The sequence below is a fragment of the Equus przewalskii genome, chromosome 19 (genome assembly GCF_037783145.1).
Source record: "Equus przewalskii isolate Varuska chromosome 19, EquPr2, whole genome shotgun sequence".
Classification (NCBI taxonomy): Eukaryota; Metazoa; Chordata; class Mammalia; order Perissodactyla; family Equidae; genus Equus; species Equus przewalskii.
The window spans coordinates 31,093,771-31,119,830 of NC_091849.1; the positions used below are offsets into that span (position 1 = coordinate 31,093,771).

At 41.2% G+C, this 26,060-nt stretch overlaps 1 protein-coding gene and 1 pseudogene across 2 annotated transcripts; one reads left to right on the top strand and one right to left on the bottom strand.

Moving 5' to 3' along the window:
• The first annotated feature begins 112 nt into the window (after positions 1 to 112).
• LOC103543497 (MHC class I polypeptide-related sequence B-like) lies at positions 113 to 24,273 on the top strand (annotated as a pseudogene).
• LOC103545236 (saoe class I histocompatibility antigen, A alpha chain-like) lies at positions 21,930 to 25,762 on the bottom strand. 2 transcript variants are annotated; one of them, XM_070585714.1, is made up of 9 exons: positions 25,744 to 25,762; positions 25,269 to 25,492; positions 24,653 to 24,925; positions 24,165 to 24,440; positions 23,299 to 23,574; positions 23,055 to 23,174; positions 22,589 to 22,621; positions 22,415 to 22,445; positions 21,930 to 22,249 (listed from the first exon to the last, which is right to left on the bottom strand). In XM_070585714.1, exons 2-9 carry the CDS (start codon positions 25,339 to 25,341, stop codon positions 22,222 to 22,224), a joined length of 1,110 nt encoding a protein of 369 aa, XP_070441815.1. In that variant the 5' UTR covers positions 25,342 to 25,492; positions 25,744 to 25,762; the 3' UTR covers positions 21,930 to 22,221. The 2 variants fall into 2 exon arrangements, with proteins under 2 accessions (XP_070441815.1, XP_070441816.1); XM_070585715.1 differs by lacking the exon at positions 25,744 to 25,762 and having other exon boundaries at positions 24,653 to 24,942; positions 25,269 to 25,358.
• Between the last annotated feature and the right edge of the window lie 298 nt (positions 25,763 to 26,060).

The window sequence follows — 26,060 nt, forward strand, 5'->3', positions numbered from 1 at the left end:
CCCTAATCTGCCTTTGCACCACAGCCACCCTGATCATGGGTCCTTCCCATCCTGGGCCCTTCACATCCTCTGTCTCCCCCCTGATGAGACCTCCCCTTCACCATGGACTTTTTGCCTCTCCCTTGCCCCCTGCAGGCCAGCCTCTCTCCTTGACTTCCTACTTGGACCCTTAGGGAGCCCATGCCTCCCTTTCCTGGCACCTGTCCTACATGTTTTCCCATCTTCATCCCCCTCCTATTCCTCACTTCCCCTCTCCTCCTTCCCCCTTTCCTACTTTCCTGTATTGGAAATCTCATTCTTGTCCCTTTGTCCATGTGCATTTTCCACATCCTCAAAACCTTGAGAAGCTCAGGAAAGCAGAGCCTTTCTGTGAAACATTTGACGTGCATTTATTTCCAAGAAGCAGTTCTATCTGGTCTTCTCCTTGCCCAGGATCTCACAGTCTTCATTATGACCTCACAGTGGTGTCCCAGGATGGATCTGTGCAATCAAGACTCTTTGCTGAGGAACATTTGCATGGTCAGACCTTCCTGCACTATGACAGTGAGAAAGGCAGAGCAGAGCCCCAGGGACTCTGGGCAATAGGTGTCCTGGGAACGAACATGTGGGACATAGAAACCAAGGGTTTGGCAGATAAAAGGAAGGACCTAAGAGAGACTCTGGAAGAAACCATGGCTCTGAAGGACCAGAAAGGAGGTGAGAGTGGGGATGGGACATGAGTGATGTGAAGCACTTCACAGGAAAGTTTGGGGCAGACAACAGGGATCTGTGTCTTTCCACTGGATTAGGCTGGGAGCAGGGGTGAGGAATGGGGACTGTGGAATTCAGCATGGAGGTGGCCATTACTCAGCTGGTACAGGAAGACATGGAGGACAGTTTGGAGGGGCCCCCTGGCTGGAGTTTCTCACTTGCGCAGGGAGACAGAGGGACATAGAGAAAGGAGAAGTCACTGCTGAGTGGGGGCATTCTTGCATTCCCTCCAGGAGATTTGGGACTGTGAGATCCAAGAAGACAACAGTGCCAGGGGCTTGAGGCATTTCTACTATGATGGGGAGCTCTTCCTCCCCTGTCACCCCAAGACCCATGAGTGAACCGTGCCCCAGTCCTTGGCTCAGACTCTAGCTATGGAGATCAAGAAGTCTTGGGACATAGATGGCTTTCAAAGCAAGGATTACTGGGCTCATGTTCCAGGAGAGCTTTGTGGAAGACAGCAGACATATCTGGAATCCTGGATGGGTTACACAGAGAGAACAGGTATGACCCTTGGGCAAGGCCCTCCTCTCCCCAAGAACCCTGGAGCCTCCCCCACAACTCCACCCACGGAAACACTCCCTGTACTATGGGATGCATGTATGTTGTGTTGGAGTATTATGTTGTGATTTGCCTGATCTGTTAGAGTCACTGGATAAAGACAGGGAGTGTGGTATCTCCAGCTTTGTTCTTTTTCTCAGGATTGTTTTGGCTATTCAGGGTCTTTTGTTGTTCCACATACATTTTAGGATTCTTTCCCTATTTCTGTGAAGAATGTCATTGGGATTCTGATTGGGATTACATTGAATTTTTAGAATGTTTTAGGTAATATGGACATTATAACTATGTTTATTCTTTCAGGCCATGAGCGGGGAATATGTTTTATTTCTTTATGTCTTCTTCAATTTCTTTCAATAATGTTCTACAGTTTTCAGTATATAGGTCTTTCATTTCCTTGATTAAATTTATTCCTAGTTATTTTATTCTTTTTCTTGAGACTGTAAATGGGATTGTATTCTTGATTTCTTTTCCTACTAGTTCATTTGTAGTGCATAGAAATGCAACTGATTTTCCTATGCTGATTTTGTGCCCTGTAACTTTACTGTATTTGTTAATTATTTCTAATAGTTTTTTTGTGGACTCTTTAGAGTTTCCTATATGTAGAATCATGTCATCCACAAATAGTGACAGGTTTAATTCTTCCTTTCTGATTTGGATACCTTCTATTTCTTTTCCTTGCCTAACTGCTCTCGCTAAGACTTCCAATACTATGTTGAGTAAGAGTGGTAATAGTGGGAATACTTGTCTGGTTCCTGTTCTTAGAGGAGTAGCTTTTAGTTTTTCACTGTTGAGTATGATGTTGGCTGTGGATTTGCTATATATGGCCTTTATTATGTTGAGATACTTTCTTTCTACACCCATTTTATCAAAACTTTTTATCACAAATGGATGTCGAATCTTGTCAAATGTTTTCTCTGCATCTACTGAGATGATCATCTGATTTTTTATTCGTCATTTTGTTAATGTGGTATATAGCACTGATTGATCCGTGGATGTTAAACCATCCCTGAATGCCTGGAGTAAATCTCACATGATCATGGTTTATGATCTTTCTAATGTATTGCTGTATTCGATTGCTAATATTTTGTTGAGGATTTTTGCATCTATGTTCATCAGTGATATTGGCCTGTAATTTTCCTTTTCTGTGATGTCCTTGTCTGCTTTTGGTATCAGGGAAGTGTTGGCTTTGTACAATGAGATAGGAAGCATCCCATCTTCAGTTTTTTGAAAGAGTTTGAGAAGGTAGGTACTAAATATTCTTTGAATGTTTGGTGGAATTCACCAGACAAGTCATCTGGTCCTGGACATTTGTGTTTGGCAGGTTTTTGATTACTGTTTCAATCTCTTTACTTGTGATTGCCCTATTCAGATTCTCTATTTCTTCTTGATTCAGTTTTGGGAGGTTGTATGATTCCAAGAATTCCATTTTTTCTAGGCTATCCAATTAGTTGGCATATAGCTTTTCCTAGTATTCTCTTATAATCCATTGCATTTTTGTGATTTAGGTTGTGATTTCTCCTCTTTCTGAGAAATTTCTGATTTTATTTATTTGTCTTTTCTTTTTATTAGTGACTCTACCTAAGGGTTTGTCAATTTATTTATCTTCTCAAAGAACCAGATCTTAGTTTCATTGATCCTTTTTATTGTTTTTTTAGTCTCTATTTCATTTATTTCTGCTCTGATTTTTATTATTTTCCTCCTTATACTGACTATGGTCTCTATTTGTTCTTCTTTTTGTAGTTCTTTTTGGTGTAGTGTTATATTGTTTATTTAAGATTGTTTTTGTTTTCAGAGGTAGGCCTGTATTGCTATAAACTTCTCTCTTAATACAACTTTTACTGTATCTCATAACTTTTGGTATGTTGAGTTTTCATTTTCATTTGTCTCCAGATTTTTTTTATGCAACATGCAATATTTATTTCTTTATTTATTATATTGAGGTCATAATAGTTTATAACATTATGAAATTTCAGTTGTACATTATTAGTTGTCAGACACCATATAAATGTGCCCCTTCACTCCTTGTGCCCAAACCCTAACCCCCTTCTCCCTGGTAACCACTAAACTGTTCTCTTTCTCCATAAGTTTGTTTATCTTTGACACATGAGTGAGATCATATGGTGTTTGTCTTTCTCTGTCTGGCTTATTTTGCCCACCATAATACCCTCAAGGTCCATCCATGTGATTGCAAATGGGATGATTTTGTCTTTTTTTATGGCTTGGTAGTAGTCTATTGTGTATATATACCACATATTCTTTATCCATTCATCAGTCTATGGGCACTTAGGTTGCTTCCTCGTCTTGGCTATTGTGAATAGTGCTGCAATGAACATAGGGGTGCATAAGTTTCTTTGTATTGTTGATTTCCAGTTCTTTGGATAAATACCCAGTAGTGGGATAGCTGGGTCATATTGTATTTCTATTTATAAATTTTTGAGAAATCTCCATATTGTTTTCCATAGCAGCTGCATCAATTTGCATTCCCAAATTTACCAATTTATCAAATTTATTAAATTTATCAATTTAATTCCCAAATTACCAGAGGTGGATGAGGGTTCCCTTTTCTCCACAACCTCTCCAACATTTGTTATTTTTTGTCTTGGTGATTATAGCCATTCTAACAGGCATAAGATGATATCTAAGTGTAGTTTTGATTTTCATCTCCCTGATGATTAGTGATGTTGAGCATCTTTCCATGTACCTATTGGCCATCTGTATATCTTCTTTGGAAAAATGTCTGTTCATATCCTCTGCCCACTTTTTGATTGGGTTGTTTGTTCTTCTGTAGTTCAGTTGTATGCATTCTTTATACATTATGGAGATTGGCCCTTTATCTGGTATATGATTTTCAAATATTTTCTCCCAGTGGTGGGTTGTCTTTTCATTTTGATCTTGGTTTCCTTTGCCTTCCAGAAGCTCTTTAGTCTAATGAAATCCCACTTGTTTATTTTTTCTTTTGTTTCCCTTGTCTGAGTAGACATGGTATTTGAAGAGATCCTTTTAAGGCTGATGTCAAAGAGTGTTCTGCTTATATTTTCTTCCAGAAGTTTTATGTTTCAGGTCTTACATCAAAGTCTTTGGTCCATTTTGAGTCTATTTTTGTGTATGGGGAAGATAATGGTCTACTTTCATTCTTTTGCATGTGGCTGTCCAGTTTTCCCAGCACAATTTATTGAAGAGGATTTCCTTTCTCCATTGTATGTTCTTGGCTTCTTTGTTTAAGATTAGCTGTCCATGGATGTGTGGTTTTATTTCTGGGCTTTCACTTCTGTTCCATTGATCTGTGTGCCTATTTTTGTACCAGTACCATGCTGTTTTGATTACTATAGTTTTGTAATATATTTTGAAGTCAGGATTGCAATGCCACCAGCTTTGTTCTTGTTTCTTAGGATTGCTCTGGCTATTTAGGGTCTTTTGTTACCCCATATGAATTTTTAAGATTCTTTGTTCTATTTCTGTGATGAATGTCATTGGGATTCTGATTGAGACTGCATTGAATCTGTAGATTGCTTTAGGTAGTATGGACATTTTAACTATGTTTATTCTTCCAATCCATGAGCATGAAATATCTTTCCATTTCTTTATGTCATTATCAACTTCTTTCAATAATGTCTTATAGTTTTCCTTGTATAGGCCTTTCACCTCCTTGGTTAAGTTTATTCCTAGATATTTTATTCTTATTGTTGTGATTGTAAATGGGATTGTATTCTTGAGTTCTTGTTCTGTTAGTTTGTTATTAGAGTATAGAAATGCCACTGATTTTTGTAAGTTGACGTTGTATCCTGTAACTTTGCTGTAGTTGTTGATCATTTCTAATAGTTTTCCAATAGATTATTTAGGATTTTCTGTATATAAAATCATGTAATCTGCAAGCAGCTAGAGTTTCACTTCTTCAGTGCCTACTTGGATTCCTTTTATTTTTTTTCTTGCCTAATTGCTCTGGCCAAAACCTCTAGTACTATGTTGAATAAGAGTTGTGAGAGTGGGACCCTTTCTTGTTCCTATTCTCAGATGGATGGCTTTCAGTTTTTCATGGTTGAGTATAATGTTGGTTGTGAGTTTGTCATATATGGCCTTCATCATATTGAGGTGGTTTCCTTCTCTACCCATTTTGCTGAGAGTTTTTATCATGAATGGATGTTGGATCTTGTCAAATGCTTTCTCTGCATCTATGGAGATGATCATGTGGTTTTTCTTCCTCATTTTGTTAATGTGGTGTATCATATTGACTGATTTGTGGATATTGAACCATCCCTGTGTCCCTGATATGAATCTCACTTGATTGGGGTGTATGATCTTTTCAATGCATTGCTGTATTTGGTTTGTTAAGGATTTTTGCACCTATGTTCATCAGTGATATTGGCCTGTAATTTTCCTTCTTTGTGTTGTTCTTCTTTGGCTTTGGTATCAGGGTGATGTTGGCATCATAGAATGTGTTAGGATTATTTTCCATCTTCAAGTTTTTGGAATAGTTTGAGAAGAATAGGTAATAAATCATCTTTGAATGTTTGGTAGAATTCTCCAGAGAAGCTGTCTGGTCCTGGACTTTTATTTTGGGGGAGGTTTTTGATTACTGTTTCAATCTCTTTACTTGTGATTGGTCTATTTGGATTATCTATTTCTTCTTGATTCAGGTTTGGGAGGTTGTAAGAGTATAAGAATTAATCCATTTCTTCTAGATTGTCCAATTTGTTGGCATATAGTTTTTCATAATATTCTCTTATAATATTTTGTATTTCTGTGGTATCTGTTGTAATATCTCCTCTTTCATTTCTTATTTTATTTATTTGAGTCTTCTCTGTTTTTTTCGTAGTGAGTCTGGCTAAGAGTTTGTCAATTTATTTATCTTCTCAAAGAAGCAGATCTCAGTTTCATTGATTCTTTCTATTTTTTTTAGTCTCTATTTCATATGTTTCTGCTCTGATTTTCATTTCCCTTCTTCTACTGACTATGGGCTTTATTTATTCTTTTTATAGTTCTTTTTGGTGTAGGGTTATATTGCTTATTTGAGATTGTTCTTGTTTTCTCAGGTAGGCCTCTATTGCTATATACTTCCTTCTTTGTACTGCTTTTACTGCATCCCATAACTTTTGATATGTAGTGTTTTCATTTTCATTTGTCTCCAGGTATTTTTTCATTTCTCCTTTTATTTCTTCCTTGATCCAATAGTTATTCAGTAGCATGTTGTTTAGTCTCCACATATTTGTGACTTTCTCAGCTTTTTTCTTGTTGTTGATTTCTAATTTCATTCCATTGTGGTCAGAAAAGATGCTTGATATGATTTCAATCTTCTCAAATTCATTTAGCTTTGCTTTATGTTCTAAAATATCATCTATCTTTGAGAATGTCCGTGTGCACTTGAGAAGAATGGGTATTCTACTGTTTTGGATGGAATGTTCTATATATAGCTATTAAGTCTACCTGATCTCATGTTTCATTTAAGGCCAATGTTTCCTTGTTGACTTTCTGTCTGGATGATCTATCCATTGATGTAAGTGGTGTGGTATGGTCCTGCTATTATTGTGTTGCTGTCAGTTTCTCCCTTTAGGTCTGTTAATAGTTGCTTTATATACTTTGGTGCTCCTCTGTCAGGTGCATATATATTAATAAGTATTATGTCTTCTTTGTGGGATGTCTCTTTTATCATTATATAATGTCCTTCTTTGTTTCTTGTTATCTTTTTTCTGGATTGAAGTCTATTTTGTCTGATAGAAAAGTGGCTGCATCTACTTTCTTTTGGTTGCCACTTGCTTGGAGTATCATCTTTCATCCTTCATTCCAAGCCTATGTTTTTCTGTAGAGCTGTGGTCCTCTCCTGGAGGCAGCATATTGTTGGGTCTTTTTTTTTTTGGTGATGAAGATTGGCCCTGAGCTAACAGCTGTTACCAATATTCCTCTATTTTTTATGTGGGTCCCCTCCATAGCATGGCTTAATGAGTGGTGTAGGTTTGTGCCTGGAATCTGAACCCATGAACCTGGGCAACCAAAGCAAAGCATGTCAAACTTAACCACTAAACCAGCAGGCTGTCCTCTGGGTCTTGTTTTTTCATCCAGCCAGCCAGTCTGTGTCCTTTGATTGGTGAATTCAATCCATTTACATTTAGAGTGATTATTGATATATGAGGGCTTAATACTGCCATTTTATCTTTTGTTTTCTGGTCATTCCATATTTCCATTATTTCTTTTTCCTTGTATTTTTGTCTGCCATTTCAGTTTGGTGGTTTTCTGTGATGTTTTTCTCAGTTCTCTCTTCATTTATGTTGACTCTACTCTGACTTTTTCTTTTGTTGTTACCACGAGGTTTGTATAAAATATCGAATAGATGAGACAGTCCTTTTTCTGCTGATAGCATCTTATTTCCATTAGCCTATGCAGGTTCCATCATTTCCCTCTTCTTCTTCTATGTTTTTGTTGTCAGAAATTATCCTTTTTTGCATCGTGAGTTTGTGATAAAATTGGTTATATTTATCTTTGGTGCTTTCTTTCCCTTTAGCCCTTGTGTATAATTAAATGTTTACTAACTTATTCTTATAGTGAATTGGAATTTTCTGATTCTGCTATTTATCACCTTGCTAAAAGCTTTGTAAACCTCTGCATTTTTGTGTCAGGTAGGATGGCTCCTTTCATCATTTCTTGTCAGCCAGGTCTAGAGGTGATGAACTTTCTCAGCTTACGTTTGTCTGGGAAAGCTTTCATTTCTCCTTCATATCTGAAGGATAACTTTGCTGGATAGAATATTCTTGGCTGATAGTTTTTGTCTTTCAATATTTTGATTGCATCATTCAACTCTCCCCTATCCTGTAGGGTTTCTGCTGAGAAATCTGTGAGTAGCCTGATAGGGATTTCTTTGTAAGTTATTTCTTCTCTCTGGCCATCATTAATGTTCTTTCTTTGTCATTGACTTTTGACAGTTTTAATATAACCTTCCTTGGAGAAGGTATTTTGGTGTTGAGATAATTAGGAATTATATTAGCTTCATGTATTTGTATATCCAGTTCTCTCCCCAGGTTTGGGAAGTTCTCAGCTATTATTTCTTTGAATAAGCTCTCTGCTCCTTTCTCTCTCTCTTCTCCTTCTGGGATAACTATTATCCTTATGTTGCCTTTACTAATTGAATTGGGTATTGTTTATAAACTTTCTTCAATTTTATAAAATCTTTGTTCTCTCTCCTCTTCCACTGGGATCATTTCTAGATTTATACTTTTGAGCTCACTAATTCTCTTTTCCATATGGTCTGCTGTATTTTCAGTGTTTTCTAGTTTATTTTTCATCTCATTAATTGTGTTCTTCATCTCCAGAATTTCTGTTTGTTGTTTTTTCTTAGAATTTCCATCTTTTTGGTGAAGTACTCCTTCTGTTTATTAATTTTATTCATAGACTCATTGAACTGTCTTTCTGAGTTTTATTGTAATTCATTGAGTTTCTTTATGACAGCTATTTTGAATTCCCTGTCAGTTAGGTTGGAATCTTAACTTCGAGTTTGGTTTCTGAAGTGTTATTTTCTTTTTGTTCTTCCATGTTACTGCAGTTCTTCATCATACTTGATGAGTTGATCCTCTGCCACTGCATTTGTGGTAGTAAACTACTTTCTAATTTGGGTAAGCCTTGTGTTACTTTGGTTCTGAGCTTTGTCTGTTTGTACTTGAGAGCCTGAACTCTCCACCCTGCACTTCAGTGCCCTCCTTGTGCTGCTTGTCCCTCTGAGTTTGCTCATTCCTTGCTGTTTATGGTGTTGCTGCAGTCTCAGGTGTCACCACCAGAGTCACCAGGCTGTAAGCACTGCTGCTGCTTCTGGGGTCTCCTGGGTCTTGTGTTCTCCCACTGGCTCTCTACAGACTTGGGTGCTGCTGCCTTGTACACCACCTATTTTGCTGCTCCCAGGTTATCTGGGGGTGTTGGCAGCACCATGGCCGGGGCACTGGGTTCATGGGTGTTGCTGTCACTACCAGGGCCCCAGGGTCTTATATGCAGCTCCTGCTGCTGGTAGAAGTGGTATCAGAAGTATCATGACTGGTGGCTGGATCACAGGTTCTGCTGTGCTTCCCAAAGCCTCAAATCACAAGTGCCCCCTGCCACTGCTAGGGGAGGGGCAGGGGCTAAGCCATGAGTTTCTTGCTGGTCCTGCAGCTTCTGGTTGCTGGTGCACACCATTGGGCTTTCTGAAACCTCAGGTCAGGGAATCCTGGCACTCCAGATGTATAGATACATGGATCTCTCAGGTGTTTAGCGTGCTGTGCAGGGAATTCTTTGTTGGTCAATGGATGTCCAGCTGTTTGTAACTCAGAGAGGTAAGACAAAGGGAGCAACTCACTCTGCCATGATGCTGAGGTCACTCCCTCCAAAACAGACTTTAAGTCAAAAGCTGTAACACGAGACAAGGTCCTTGTATGCAAGTAAAGTGGTCAATTCATCAAGAGGATAAAACAGTTATAAATATGTATTCATACAACAATGGAGTACTTATATATATTAGGCAATTATTTACTGATCTGAAGGCAGAAATAGACAGCAATGCAGTAATAGTAAGAGACATTATTACCCAACAATTGTAGATAGATCATCAAGAGGGAAAATAAATCAGGAAATAATGGACTTGAGCTACACTTTAGATCAAATGGACCTAACAGACATAGCAGAGTATTCCATCCAAAAGCAGCAGAATGCACATTCTTCTCAAGCACACATAGGACATTCTCCTGGATAGATATATGTTAGGTCATGAAACAACCTGAACAAGTTTAAGAAGATTGAAATCACATCAAGTATTTCTTCTAGCTACAATGGTATGAAACTAGAAATAAATAATATGATGAATGCTGGAGAATTTACAAATATGTGGAAATTAAACAACATTCTGTGGCCAGCCCCGTGGACAAGTGCTGAAGTTCATGTGCTCTGCTTTGGAGGCCCAGGGTTTCGCCCATTTAGATCCTGGGCACGGACATAGCACCACTCATCAAGCCATGCTGAGGTGGTATTCCCACATAGCACAACCAGATGGGCCTACAAGTAGAATATGCAACTATGTACTAGGGAGCTTTGGGGAGAAGAAGAAGGAAAAAAAAGAAAGAAAATTGGCAACAGATGTTAACTCAAGTGACAATCTTTAAAAAAAAAAATCCAAAAACAACATTCTCCTCAACAACCAGTAAGTCAAAGAAAAAGTCAAAAGGTAAAGAAAAAATATCTTGAGACAAATGAAAATAGAAATATAACATTTCAAAACTTATGGATGCAGGGGCTGGCCCCGTGGTCGAGTGGTTAGGTTCGCGCGCTCTGCTGCAGGCGGCCCAGTGTTTCGTTGGTTCGAATCCTGGGCGCGGACATGGCACAGCTCATCAAACCACGCTGAGGCAGCGTCCCACATACCACAACTAGAAGGACCGACAACGAAGAATATACAACTAGGCACCAGAGGGGCTTCGGGGAGAAAAAGGAAAAAATAAAATCTTTTAAAAAACAAACAAACAAACAAATAAAACTTATGGATGCAGCAAAAGCAATTCTAAGATGGAAGTTTATAGCAATAAACACTTACATAGATAGGTTTAAAATCAACAACGAACCTTTCACCTCAAGGAATTAGAAAAATAGGAACAGACTAAGCCCAAGTTAAGCAGAAGGAATGAAATGATAAAGATTAGAATACAGATAAATGAAATAGAGCCTAGGAAGACAATAGAAAAGATCAATGAAACTGAGTTGGTTCCTTGAAAAGATAAGCAAAATTGACAAACCTTTAGCTAGACTAAGAAAAAAACAGAAAGGACTCAAATGAAATTAGAAGTGAAAAGGGGCATATTACAACTGATGCCACAGAAATACAAAGGGTCATAAGAGATTAATATGAACAATTATATGCCAACAAATTAGATAACCTCAAAGAAATGCGTAAATTCCTAGAAGCGTACAACTTACCAAGACTGAATCATGAAGAAATAGAAAACATGAACAGAGCAATAATGAGTAGGGAGATGTATTCAGTAATAAAAAATCTCCCAGTGGAGAAAAGACCAGGACCAGATGGCTTCATGGTGAATTCTATCAAACATTTAAAGAAAAAGTAATGCCAATCCTTCTTAAATTCTTCCAAAAAACTGAAGAAAGACCACTCTGAAACTCATTTTATGAGGAAAACTTTACCCTGATACCCAAACCAGACAAGGACATTACAAGAAAAGAAAATTACAGGCCAGTATCCCTGATGAACAAAGATTTAAACATCCTCAACAAAATACTAGCAAAGAAAATTCAAGAGCATATTGAAAAGATTGTAAACCATGATCAAGTTAGATTTATCCTTGGGATACAATGATGATTCAACATACATAAATCAAAAAGTGTAATACACCAACTTAGAATGAAGAATAAAAATCACATGATCACCTCAATAGATGCAGAAAAAGCGTTTGAAAAAAATCAATATCCTTTTATTATAAAATCTCTTAACAAAGTATGTATAGAAGGAATGTACATTTACACAATAAAGGCCAAATGTGACAAGCCCATAGCTAACATCATTCTTGATGGGTGAAAAACTGAAAGCTTTTCCTCTGAGATCAGGAACAAGACAAGGATACCCACTCTTGCCACTTCTATTCAACATAGTAGTGGAAGTCCTAGCCAGAGCAATTAGGCAAGAAAAAAAATAAAAGACATCCAAATTGGAAAGGAAGAAGGAAAACTGTCACTACTTGCAGATGACATGATGCTATATCTAGAAACCCTAAAGACTCCTCCAAAGAACTGTTAGAATAAGCAAATTCAGTAAGGTTGCAGGATGCAAAATCAACATACAAAAATCAGTTGCATCTATACACTAACAACAAACTATCTGAAAAGAAATTAAGAAAGCAATCCTATTTACAACATCAAAAACAGTGAAATGCTTATGACTTAATTTAACCAAGAAGGTGAAAGAGCTGTACACTGAAAATTATAAGAAATTGATATATACACTGAAAACTATACGGAAATTGAAGAAGAAACAAATAAATGGAAAGATACCCCATGCTCTTGGTTTGGAGGAATTAATATTGTTAAAATGTCCACGCTACTCAAATTGATCTACAGATTCAATGCAATACCTATCAAAATTCCATTGACATTTTTCACATAAATGGGAAAAACAATCCTAAAATTTGTATACAACCACAAAAGACCCCAAATAGCAAAAACAATCTTGAGAAGAACAAAACTAGAGGCATCACATTTCCTGATTTAAATGTAAATTATAAAGCCATAATTTATATATATATATATATATATATATATATATATTAAAAAGTATGGTACAGGCATAAAAACAAGTGCACAGACCAAAGGAACAGAATAGAAATCCTGGAAGTAAGCCCTACATCTCTGGTAAACTAATCTCTGGCAAGGTCGCCATGAATCCACAATGGGGAAAGGATAGTCTCTTTGATAAAAAAGTGTTGAGAAAACTGGTTATCCACATGCAAAAGAATGAAACTGGACTCCCATCTTACATCATTCACAAAAATTAATTCAAAATGGATTAAAGACTTAAATGGAATACCAGAAACTGTAAAACTCCTAGAAGAAAACATGGAAGATGAGTTCCTGGACCTTAGTCTTGTCATTGATTATTTTTGACTATGACACCAAAAGCACTGACAACAAAAGCTACAATAAACAAGTGAGACTATATCAACTAAGAAGCTTGTGCACAGCAAAGGATACAGTCAACAAAGTGAAATGAGAACCTATGGAATGGAGAAAATATTTACAAACCATGTATCTGATATGGGGTTAATATCCAAAATATATAAGGAACTTATATAACACAATACCAAAAATCAAATAGTCTCATTAAAATATAGGCAAAAGACCTAACTAGACATTTTTCCAAAGAAGACATAAATGGCCAATAGGTACATCAAAACGTTCTCAACATCACTAATCATCAGGGAAATGTAAATCAAAACAACAAAGAGATATCATCTCACACCTGTTAGAATGGCTATTAGCAAAACACCAACAAATAACAAGTGTTGGTGAAATGTCAAAAAGTGAACCCTTTTACACTGTTGGTGGAAATGTAAATTGGTGCAGTTGCTATGGAAAACAGTATGAAGTTTCCTCAAAAAATTAAAAATAAAACTTCCATATGATCCAGCAATCCCACTTCTGCGTATAAATCTGAAGGATATGAAATCAGTATCTTGAAGAAATATTTGCATTTTACCCCTTTTACTCCTTTGGCCCCCCACAACCTCCTTCCCCTCTGGTAACCACTGATATGTTCTCTTTGTCCTTATGTTTGCTTATCTTCCACATATGAGTGAAATTACATGGCGTTTGTCTTTCTCTGTCTGGCTTATTTTGCTTAACATAATACCCTAAAGGTCCATCCATGTTGTTGCAAATGGGACAATTTTGTCCTTTTTTATGGTTGAGTAGTATTCCATTGTATATATATACCACATCTTCTTTATCCATTCATCAGTTGATGTGCACTTGGGTTGTTTCCACATCTTGCTTATTGTGAATAATGCTGCAATGAACATAGGGGTGCATAAGTCTCTTTGAATTGTTGATTTCCAGTTCTTTGGATAAATACCCAGTAGTGGGATAGCTGGGTTGTATGGTATTTCTATTTATAATTTTTTGAGAAATCTTGATACTATTTTCCATAGTGGCTACCCCAGTTTGCATTCCCACCAGCAGTGGATGAGGGTTTCCCTCCACATCTCCACATCTTCTCCAACGTTTGTTATTTTTTGTCTTGTTAATTATAGCCATTCTGACGGGTATAAGGTGATACCTCCTTGTAGTTTTGATTTGCATTTCCCTAATGATTAGTGATGTTGAACATCTTTTCATGTGCCTGCAGGCCATCTGTATATCCTCTTTAGAAAATGTCTATTCATAACCTCTGTGCTGAGTGTTTTTTTGAAGTCAGAAATACAGGTAGGATTTCATCAAATGTTTTTTCTGTATCTATTGAATTTCTATGGTTTTCCTTTTTTTGTCTGTTAATACAAATTACTGTGATTAGTTTTTAAATGTTAAATATTTTTTTATTCCTGTGATAAGCCCCAACTTATTATGATGTATTATCTTTCAGTATATTTTGGATATGATTTGCTGAATTTTGTTAAGAAGTTTTGCATCTATATTCATGAGGAATATTGTTCTTTCAGGGTGTTGCTGGCTTCAAAATGAGTTGGGGTGCATTCCATCCTCTTCAATTTTTCTGGAAGAGTTTGTGTAGTTCTTAAATGTTTGATAGAATTCACCAGTGAGGCAATCTAGACCTGGAGTTTTCTTTATGGGAAGATTTTTTACTATTAACTCAATTTCTTGAATAATATAGTACTATTCATATCATCTATTTCTCTTTTAGCTTTGGTAGATTGTGTTTTCCAAATAATTTGTCATTTTTATCTATGTTATCTAATCTAATGGCATAAAGCTGTTTATAACATTCCCTAAAGGTCTGTAGAATCTGTAGTAACATCACCTCTCTTGTTCCTAATATTATACTTTGTGTCTTTCTGTTCTTTTTTTTATTTTGTGGTTTGAGGTTTATCATTTTTATTGATCTTTTAAATGAACCAACTTTTGATTTCATTGATTTTCTCTACTGTTTTTCTGTTTCTCATTTTTTACTTTTTTCTCTTAACCTTTATTTCTTTCCCTCTCCTTATTTTGAGTTTAGTTTCTTCTCTTTATTTTGGGTTTAGTTTGCTCTTCTTCCCTAGTTTCTTAAAATAGAAACTGATGTCATTGACTTGACATCATTCTTCTCTCATACTATTGGCATTTAATACTATATTCCCTCTTTTACTGTTTAGCTGCACCCCAGATATTTTTGCTTTTTGTGTTTTCAAGTTTTGTTGTGCAGTATACAAAATTTACAACTGTTATGAGGTTTTGATAAATTGACCTATTTATCATTATAAAATGATGTTTTTCAATTTTGATCTGCTTTTCTCTGACATCAATTTCATCTGATTTTAACATATCTACTCCAGTTTTCTTTTCACTAATGTTAGCATAATATATTTTCTCTGTTCTTTTATTTTAAACTTTTGAGGCTTTACATTAAAGGAAGTTACTCATAGAAAACATATATCTGTTCTGTTTTTTCCTTAAATTCTCAATCTGATGATTTGGTATTAAATATGGGTGTTTAGGTCATTTGTATTTAATATGATTATTGGTATGATTGGGTTTAAATCTACCATCCTACCATTTGTTTCTGTATGTGTTATCTGTTCTTTTTCCTATTTTTTGCCTTCTTTAGCATTAATGGAATTTTTAATGGTTCTAATTTTTTTCTGGCTTATTAGCTGAAACTATCATTTTTAAAATGATTGCTGTAGAGTTTACAACACATATTTTTAGTTTCTCATAGTCCAGTCTCAGGCAGTATTCTACCAAGGAATTTATAGTATGAGAAATTTATTCTACTTCCTTTTTCTCCCCTTTAGGTATTTTTGACATCTTACTTTTATGTTATAAACCCCACAACATGTTGTTATTATTTTTGCTTTAAACACTCAAATATCTTTTAAACACACTTAAAAGTAGGGAAAATGTCATTTACTTATATATTCACCTTTTCTCATGCTCTTCATTATTTTGTGTAGATATTTCCTTCTGGTATCATTCCCTTTTGCCTAAACAACTTCCTTTAACATTATGAATAACTTTTAATATTCTTATCTACTGTTAGTATCATCTGAATGGGATTTTTTTCCTTTTAAATAGGCTTTACTTTTTTAGCACAGTTTTTTGGTCACAGCAAAATTTAGCAGAAAGCACAGAGAGTTTTGTACACTCCCTGCCCCCCCCATACATGGCCTCCCCCACTATCAACACCCCACACCACAATGGTACATTTGGTACCACCGATGAACTTACACTGACACATCATTATCACCTAAAGTCCTTAATTTACCTTAGGGATCACTCTTGATGTTGTATATTCTATGGATTTGGAAAAATGTATAATGATATGTACCCACCATTATAGTATCATACAGAAAAATTTCACTGCCCTAAAAATCTTCTGTGTTCTGTCTATTCATCCCACCCTCCCCCTAACCCCTGGCAACCACTGATCTCCTTTACATAGGAGACCCATGCACTGCGATCCAACGCCCACCGGTGAAGCTCTCATGAGGGCTACAATTAGATTTAGAGAGTATAGATGTATAAGAGTTGATAGGATTAAGGAGAAAATGAGGATGTAAATTGGAATGCTCTTTTCCCAGCAGTGATGGAAGAATTGAACAATGATAAAAGCCCCTATGTTTTGTGGTTTGCTGACTCATGGGCAGTGGCCATATGGTCAGGCAGAAGGGAGACGGAAACCTGCTCTGTTAGGAATGTCCATATGGGGCACACTCCTATGGAAATCAATGCGGGAATTTGAAGGATGCATAAAGTAGGACACGCTGATGCCCATCACAAGAACCCTCTTATGGCTTTGGAAGGTGATTGGAATTGATGAGTGGATAAGCTGTTGTCTTCCTTCAGGTGGTCAGCTCAGTCCATGAAATAAGTGGACATTGTGGGGCTGCAGCAATGCAGAGGTAGACATCTGTCTGCCAAACAAAGACTGCAGAGGCTATGTGGCAGATTCCCTGGTGGGAAGGTCTTGAGCTAGCTGGCAAGTCAGACTGATGCTGGTGGCCCAGAAAGGCTACAAATGGGTCTTGATGGGGGTAGATATTGATTCTGGATTGGACATTGTTTACCCAGTGGGAGATACAAATGCCCAGAGTGCTAGAAAAGAACCAGAACAGAAGATATTGCACCAATTAGGCCTGCTGAGTCACATCTCTTCACACAATGCCCCACAATGGGCAGAGAGATAACCTCCTCAGAGTAACAGTTTCATAGAGAATTGGAATGTGGTATTTAAATTCTCTCTGATTGTCTAAAATGGGGTGGTGGGGGTTATAGAATCATGAAGGGCTGGCTCACACATCTTCACAAGTGTGTGCTCTGACTCAACATGAGTGCGGCTAAAGGAATGTCCCCACTAGAGAGTTTCCTATCTTTTTACTGGAAGATCTGGGGAGGAGGGGAGGGAGAGGGTTCTTCCCAAGTAGGGAGGAAGTTGGTATGACTATACTTCACCTCGACTTTCACTCTTCCTACCTGATGCAGTGGTCTCAGGACAGGGATGCCACTACAAGTGCCAGAAACAGGAATGATTCCTGAGCAAGAAACTGTACCTGTATTTTTAAACCTTTATGTCAGAATTCCTAAGGGCCTGAAGGGGCAGATTGTGCCTTTGCCCCAACTGACAGTGCACGCAGCTGTATTGCCTCGTTGTCAGTTAGCACACTAGCTCTGCACCTGTGTTGCCTTCCCCTCCATGAATGGGAGGGGACTGAGGAGGAGGGACTGCTAGACTAGTATTGCTGCCTGCAGTCTAGACCAGCCCAGCAGCCAAAGGTAATGTCCCTTCCAAAGCTGTCAAAGTTTGGTATAAATGGAGAGAAGGAGAAATACTTGTGGGTAAAGCAATGAATAAATATTTTATGTAATGAGAGAAACCAAATATTACATTAACACCTCAAAAGAGGTGTGAGCAAGAGATGATATGTCTCTTAGCTCAAATATCTAGATGCCTGAAAGGGTGAACGCTGTATATTGCTGAGACCACTCCTGAGATCAAATGGAAGCCTGAAAATCTGAGTGACCTTGTCCTGGAAGACATTCTCATACAATAGGATGATGAACAGGACTAATCGTTCATGACTGAATGGGACTCCAGAGTGTGCCAACATCTTTTAACTGTTATGATCCTTTTGCTATAAGGGAGCTGTGGTCGGAGATCAAGTGGTGGCCTGTGGTATAACAAAAAATATTTGATCTTTGTCCCTGGTTCCTGGCAGACAGCTCCTAAACCCTTGGAATCTCCCGAGTGATAAATGACTTTCATATGCTACTGAGATAGCTGAGGAGTCCTAGATAGCTTCAGGATGGGGGCTGGTCACCAGAAAGACTCCAGTGATGAGGGCTGAGCACCAGCATTGCTGTGGGGCCTCTTACAAAATACTCAGGCTTCTCCCCAGATCCACTATCTCAGGGTATTAGGTACAAAACCAAGGAATCACTTACTTAACAAGCCCTACACCTGAGGCTGATGCCCAGCCATGAAAGAGTCCTGGTCTACATTCTTGCCAATAAATGTGTGATCTGAAGACCAGCAATATCACACCAACTTTGTTATAAACACAGAATCTCATGCTCTACTCCAGACTCTCTGTATCTTAACAAAATGCCCAGGGGATTCCTGTGCACAGGGACTCCCTGGTCTCTGTGCTTTCTAGATGTGGAGCCAGAACTGTGCGGTCTGCTCTGTGTGTGTCGTCTGCTAAGATCCCTTAGCACTGCGGGGTCCAGGATTCAGTCTTTGTTCCTTTCTCTTCCATAGACATCACGTTCTTGGTGACCTCATCTGTTCTCCAGGCTTTAAATATCATTTATATGGTGTTACCTCCCAAGTCTAATTCTCCAGCTCTTTTGTCCAACACATTTGTCCAACTCATTTGTCCTAAATTCCAACTCATTTGTCCAATTGCCAACCCAACTACCTCACTTATATTTCTAATCGACATCTCAGATTCAAGATCTCTTAAAGTGAATGCTTGTTATGCTTTAACTCAAATATGCTTCTTCTACAGTCTTCCTCATCTCTGCTAACAGCAACTCCATTTTTCTACTTACATAGTCCAAAATTCTGGGTGTCCTCCTTGACTCTTCTTTCTCACTCTCCAGATTAATCCATTAGGAAATGCTGCAAAGTTCATCTTCAGAAGGTATCCAGAATCCAATTACTTCCCACTATTCCCACTGCTATGCTCTGTGGAAGCCATGCCCTCCTCCAGCCTGGAACGCTGCCCTAGTTCCTGCTGCTTCCATAGGACCTCCCTCACTCTTTGCCTCCCAATCCTGTTCTCAGCACAGCAGCCAAGGTGATCCTTTTAAAGAAGTCATACTATAGAGCAGCAGAATTTGCTACCCCAAAATACCTCTTTGGCTTGATTATTTTTAAGAACAACAGACTCAGGAAGAAACTTTGACATCCCTTAGTAAACACCTAAAAGAATTTATGATGGAAGGCCTGTTCCAGGAAGGAGCTATTATCATAGATAACTATCATATAATATAAACTAGGTGTGGTAGGCATGCCAGAACCTAGCAAGCTCCATTTGATCAAAGTCCTCTCCATATTCTTTTGTCTTTTGTCTTGCCAAGGCAAGACAAATATTTGTTTATCAAACGTTTGCTTTTCCATCTCCATGTGAATTGCCTTACTCTCCTCTGAATTCCAAAACCGCTACCCCTAACATCCTCTTTTTTCTTTAGCTGAAGATGTTATTTAAGGTGGTGGCTTCAGCCATTTTAGTGAGTTACTCAGTCTTCCTGGGTTTCTCCCATGTATACATGTTATGAAATTTGTCTGATTTTCTCCTGTTATTCTATCTTATGTTGATTTAATTCTTAGACCAGCCAGAAGAACCTAGATGGTAAAGGAATATTTCTTCCTCCCCTTCAGTTGGCTACGAGGATGGGATAAAAGTTAACTGGCTGGACATTGCTCACTCCAGGACTACTGCAGCTGACAACTCCTGGACCTCTGACTAGAGCTGGCAGAAGGTAAGAATTGTTACTATGTCAGTCTCCTGGATCTCTGCCTGAAGCATTCAGTGGAAGCAAGAGGGGAGAGTTGTTTCCTGTTCTAAATTTAGATTAACAGGAGAAAATATTTGTGAAGCTAGTTTGTTTGACTCAGTCACTCTTGGAAATTTGGTAGAGTACTGTTTGGTTTATTGATCCTTCTCCTCTCAGAGGTGGTCACTATTTTTCCTTGTCTCTGTCTTCTGTCATAAAAAAGAAAAACCATTGGACAGAACAGCGGCATAGGTCCTATAAGCCTGTTGTCCGTGCCAGACCCACAGTCTTGGCGACAAACTTTTCTGTGGATTAGTATGCACAGGAGGTATAAGCTATTGCTACAGTACATGTTAAAAGCCAAAGCCACAAAATTGTTGGGCACAGGTTGAAGATTGAAGAGTCATTAGGAAGCTCACCACCTTGTCACTGACTAATTGCCCTGGGGAACTCAAGGGTGGGTTTGGAAGCATTTTACTGTTTTTCCTTTTATGTTAAGGAGACGCAATCACCAAACGCCCTGAACCAGACCAAGCCTCACCACAGAGCTATGCCTATGATCTTTGCCTTATTTCTAATGCTAAGATCTCTCCAGGAGGAGCTTAGGCCTTATTACCATAACCTGCAGTGTATGTGGAAGCTGTTTTCCAACAGCCTGCGCAAGTGAATACCCACCTCTCCCTTTTGAATATTCATTCCCCATCTGAAATAAAATGTCCCTGCTTCCCTTTGTTTGGGGAGCCATGACTTTGGAAATGATTCTGCATGGTCTCCTATTTGCTACAAATATACTTTACTTTGTGTGTTGACTATTTCTGGTGGAGAGTCTGATTTAACTCACCACAAGGCAAACTCACTTTGGTTTTGGTAATAACCTCAAGGAGATTCCCATGATAGGATAAGTTGATCATGGAACGGGGTAGATAGACACTAAGTCAACCAACCAACCTCAAGGAAATTTTCGTGCAACAAGGTACTCTGTAAAACAACACATGATCCCCAACTCCATGGCACATCCCTCTTAGGTATTAGTTTGGCTCCAAGAGACCCGAGGCTTAGGTAAAGCTGTTACGTGCATATAAGATGAAGTTTTCCCTTTTGTTTTGTTCTATGTCTTGAGAGTTTAGCTCTGTGACCACTGAGATCCTCTCTGGTCTCTACCATCCTGAAGATGCATGTACTGGCATGCATCTTGTTGGCCAGTTGAATAGAGTAGGGTTCTGAGACACACTCCATCTGGCTGTGTCAGCTCTTCGGGTAGTTTGTCATAGGGAGTCCCAGGGCACAGGAGACAAATGATCCTTGACTTATGGGTCCTATTTTCCAAAAAATATAAATCTAAAGTTGACTCTGCCTTATACATTGTGAGTTCACACTGGAGCCAGCACTAGGATGACTAGAACTGAGGCCAGGAGAGAAGGCAGGCTGCAGAGCAGAAGAATTCCAACAGGAATTTATCTTGGATGAGAAATTACACAAGAACAAGAACAGGCCTAATCCTCTACAGAAACAAAGAAATAATAAGTAAACACCCAAAAGGGGGACTGAGGCCTGGACCTAGGCATGAGCCTAGGCTGACCCAGTCACATGAAGCTCTCATTGCCTGTGGTCCTGGAGACATGACAAAACCCAGGTGATGTCCCAGTCCCTGTGATCACAGGTCCCAGTAGGACAAGGTTTTACTGAAGGGACCAGGACAAAGGGGTAGAGAGATGACCCAGCTGAAGAGTGACCACATCAAAGCCAATGATACACTGAGCACTCAATTGGCACAGGCCCTGTCCATGCTCAGCTCCTCATAGCCTTCTCCAGTCCTCACCTGCAACAGACTCAACAGAGCAAATGTGGATTCTGGAAGGTTCCCAGCGCTTCCATTTATTTCCTCTCCCAAACTTTAGGAATCTTCTCTTTTAATTAACCCACCAATCCCTCATGGCAAGAATTTGAAAAGCAAATTCATATCCAGGATTTTATTTTTAATAAGGAAGTAAGAAGCTGCAGCTCAGGGCAACGTGAAGTAAAGACAGGGATGGAGACGGCCAAGCCCCGCCTCTGCTGGAACAGGAAAGTGAGTCAGGGAAGAGAACACAGGTCAGTGTGGGGAGGGGGTCATGTAGGAGAGCAGTCTCCCCACCTCCTCACATTATGCTAATAGGAACAAAGGCACATTCAGACACCCTTTGCAAAAAGAGAAATCAGAGGTTCCCGAAGTCACAAGGGAAGTGGGATGAACAAATCTTGCATCACTCAGTCCCCCATAAGGCACCTTCTCATGCTATAGAAGAAAATAATCATGAACAAATTTAAGTCAGTGGTTGTACTGGTGACATTCTGAACAGCCCACCACACGCTCAAAATGTCCCAATCGAAGAATCCTCATAACACTGTACTGTCCCCTCTGCCTCAACCCCTCTCCCACTTCAGGCCTCCAGGGTCTCACCTGCCATGACACATTAGAGCACTGTCACTGCCTGGAGTAGAACAAAAACAGGATGTGGTCAGAGCCCACAGGAGACGAAACTAAAGAAGGAATTATGGGGTAGGCGAGCTCCCCCATGGGCTCCCATCTACACTGTCCCAAGGGTCTCAGGGATCACCCTCCACTCAAACTTACCTTCACTCAGTATGTGGCTCCCTCCATTTCCATCTGTGGAAAGAAAACACCCTGTGAGAAGCCAGAGAGGAGGCAGAGCCATGAGTTCCTAAAGGAATCCCCTAGTTCTGGACACCAGGGTAGTTCCCAGTACAGTAACTACAGAGCCAGGATAGGGTCACAAAATGTGAGGATAGTATATAGGCAAAGATTAGATCAACCACCTACTGGAGGTCTGTCCTTAGTAGCAACCTTCCCATCTGTCCTGTGACTGCTGGGAATCAGGTCCCCATCACCAGATTCATCAAGGTGATAAATCCGTCCTTCATTATTACACGTGCTTTACTAAAGAATAAGTGTTAGCAAACAGGGTCCCAGAATAGGAAAGCACACGTGCCTGTGGATGGGACTTCCTACTAACGAGGCAGGACAAACTTCTACCTGGACTTGAAAAGAAAACTTCCCATCCCCCCACTCCCTTCCCTACCTGAGCGCTTCTTCCTCCACATCACAACTCCAGCCACCACACCTCCAGTGACCAAAGCTCCAAGGAGGACTAGGCCAACAACGAGGCCCGGGATGGAGATGGTGGACTGAGGAGGCAGCTCTGCAAAGAGATGAGAATGCAAAGGCCCTGACCCACTGGTCTCAACGCCAACCCTGCAGAAGTTTTCCAGAAGGGCTCTTGCTTTCCCTGAGAAGAGGCTCTGAGCCCACGGCTCCCTCCTTACCCCATCTCAGGATGAGGGGCTCAGGCAGCCCCTCATGCTGTACATGGCACGTGTATCTCTGCTCCTCTCCAGAAGGCACCATCACAGCCGCCCACTTCTGGAAGGTCCCGTCCCCTGCAGGCCTGGTCTCCACAAGCTCCATGTCCTGGGTCAGGTCCTCCCCATCACGCTGCCAGGACAGGGTGATCTCCGCAGGGTAGAAGCCCAGGGCCCAGCACCTCAGGGTGACCTCATGGTCAGAGGTGGTGTGGTGGGTCACATGCATCTTCGGAGGGTCTGAGAAAAAGGGTCAGAAAATTCAGTAAGATTACATCTGTCATGGGCCACTGAAGCAGCGTTTATGTGACCAATCTGAGAATGGACAGGACAATTTTGGTGAGAGAAGGGAGCACAAAATCCAGACACTAGCCTGGACATAGGCTTCTAGGATAGTCTCCTATTGTTTGGAAAGTTCTAGAATCAGAGGAAGACAACCCAGAGTAGAAGGCAGATCTCTTAGCGTGAGAAAAGGATTTCTCATCCTGACCTGGGATGGAGGCCAGGTGACTCAGAAAAGCTGGAGTCACACCTCAAACACATAGAACGTGGGGCAGAGAACAAGGCCTGAGAGAGAAAGTCCCCCATGGTTCCCAGAGCTGCTGCCAGAGTCAAAAGGAACTAATTGTCAGTTATTTCAGGGACGGCTTCCCCCACCATCCCCGGAGAGACTGGGCCCCTTAAAGGTCCTCGAAAGAAAGGCAAGCCCTCTGGAATAGTCACTCTTTGGTCGTGGACCTGAAAAACCCGATGGACTTAGTCTCCTGACTAAGGTCTGGCGTCATCCCATTTTCTCCTCTCGTTGCAGGAGGCCCCGCGGGGCCTCGTACCTGCGCGCTGCAGCGTCTCCTTCCCGTTCTCCAGGAATCTGCCCAGCCATTCGACGCACGTGCTCTCCAGGTAGATTCCGTGGCGCTCCACCGCACCTGCCGCCTCCCACTTGTGCGCGAAGATCAGAGCCCCCGGGTGCGCCGCGGTCCAGGAGCGCAGGTCCTCGTTCAGGGACAGGAAATCGGCGCTGTCGTAGGCGATCTGACTGTACCCGCGGAGGAGGCGCCCATCGAGCCCCACGTCGCAGCCATACATCCACTGGAAGGTGTGAGACCCTAACCCCGCCCCGAGGTCAGTCCCGCTACCGACCGACCCACGGTGATTAAACCTAAACTGAAAACGAAATCAAATGACAGTCTCTGCCCGCTCTTTCCAGGTCGAGGGGCCGGGCAGGTCCGGCAGCTTCAGGGTGAAATATGGACCCGAAGACTCCAGGAGACCCTGAGGATGGGGGGTCGTGACCTGCACCCAGGCTCGCATCACTCACCGTCCTCGCTCTGGTTGTAGTAGTCGCGGAAGGTTTTAAGCTCCACTCGGAAATTCTCTGCAGTGTCCAAGTAGATCCTCGTCTCCCGCTGCCAATACTCCGGCCCCTCCTGCTCCGCCCACGGCGCCCGCGGCTCCACGCTCGGACTCGCGGCGTCGCTGTCGAATCGCATGAACTGCGTGTCGTCCACGTAGCCCACCGACATGATGCGGGGCTCCTCGCGGCCGGGCGGGGAAAAGACGGTGTGCAAATATCTCAGGGAGTGGGAGGAGCCTAGGGGCAGGGAGGGGCTGAGACTCGGCCTGACTCTCCCCGCCCCCGGCGCAGGTACCCCGATCTGAGGTTGACCGGGAAGGGAAAGGGAAAGGGAAAGGGGAAGGGGAAGGGGCGGAGGGAAAGGGAGGGTTGCGAGGGGGTCCTGAGACGGAAAAGGGGCGGTGAGTTGGAGAAGGCGGGGACTTGCAGTGAGAAGCAGAGGGGGCAGGAGAAGGGAGGGGTCAGGACTGGGCAGGGCCGCGGGCAGAGACGCGCCTTCCCTGGGGGTCCTGCGCCCTTGCCGCGCGCTCCCCGCCCTCCGCCCCCCGCAAAAGCCGTTTCCTCCCGACCCCGCACTCACCCACCCAGGTCTTGGTCAGGGCCAGGGCCCCCGAGAGCAGTAGGAGGAGGGTTCGGGGCGCCCTGACCCGCATCCTCGGGGTCTGGGGAGAATCTGAGTCTAGGCCGGGTCAGTGAAGACTTTACCACAGGGAACGGCGGAGGCGCTGATTGGCTTCTCTAGAAACCGCGCACTCAATGGGAGTGAGAACTGGGGCCGCGTCTTGGAGTCTCCAACAGGAGGACCTGTCACAGGTGGTGAGAAGTAGAAGTGAAACTCAGGGAGACAGAGACTCCCCAACACTGAGCTTGCCCGCCCCAGACACCGCCCTCGGGCCTGAGACCCTGAGAGCCACGCCCGGGGACCTGGGACTTTGCCCTGACCCCTCTCCTCCTGCACCGAGAGCTCTTTGTCACACCTGTCTCCCTGAGTCCTGGCCCAGAGGCTGTCTGAGGAAACCAAGGGAGAGACCCCACCTCTCTCCTGTCACCTTTACCTCTCCCTTTGGACTGTTCTGGAAGAAAATTCACTCCCAGGGAACTTGATGCCGGTGAGCTCGCTCGCCTTGGGAGTGAAGGTGGAGGGACAGGGGTTTTCTCTTTAAACCTGGAGAAGTTGTGCCTGAAAACACTAGACAGAGGTTCTCATAGAGACCAGCTTCCTTTTTTTTTCTTTTCAGGAATGGATTGGCCCTGAGCTAACATCTGTCGCCAATCTTCCTCTTTTTTTGTCCTCCCCAAAGCCCCAGTGCATGGTTGTGTATCCTAGTTGTAAGTCGTTCTAGTTCTTCCTTGTGAGCTGCAGCCAAAGCAT

Excerpts from the sequence above, each read along its gene's own strand:
- LOC103545236 (XM_070585714.1), bottom strand. The coding sequence starts at position 25,341 with ATGCGGGTCAGGGCGCCCCGAACCCTCCTCCTACTGCTCTCGGGGGCC. Across the intron at positions 22,622-23,054 it reads GTGGAGGAAGAAGCGCTCAG|ATGGAAATGGAGGGAGCCAC; the intron begins GTAGGGAAGGGA and ends TTCTTTCCACAG. Across the intron at positions 22,250-22,414 it reads GCTCTAATGTGTCATGGCAG|CATGAGAAGGTGCCTTATGG; the intron begins GTGAGACCCTGG and ends TTTCTTCTATAG.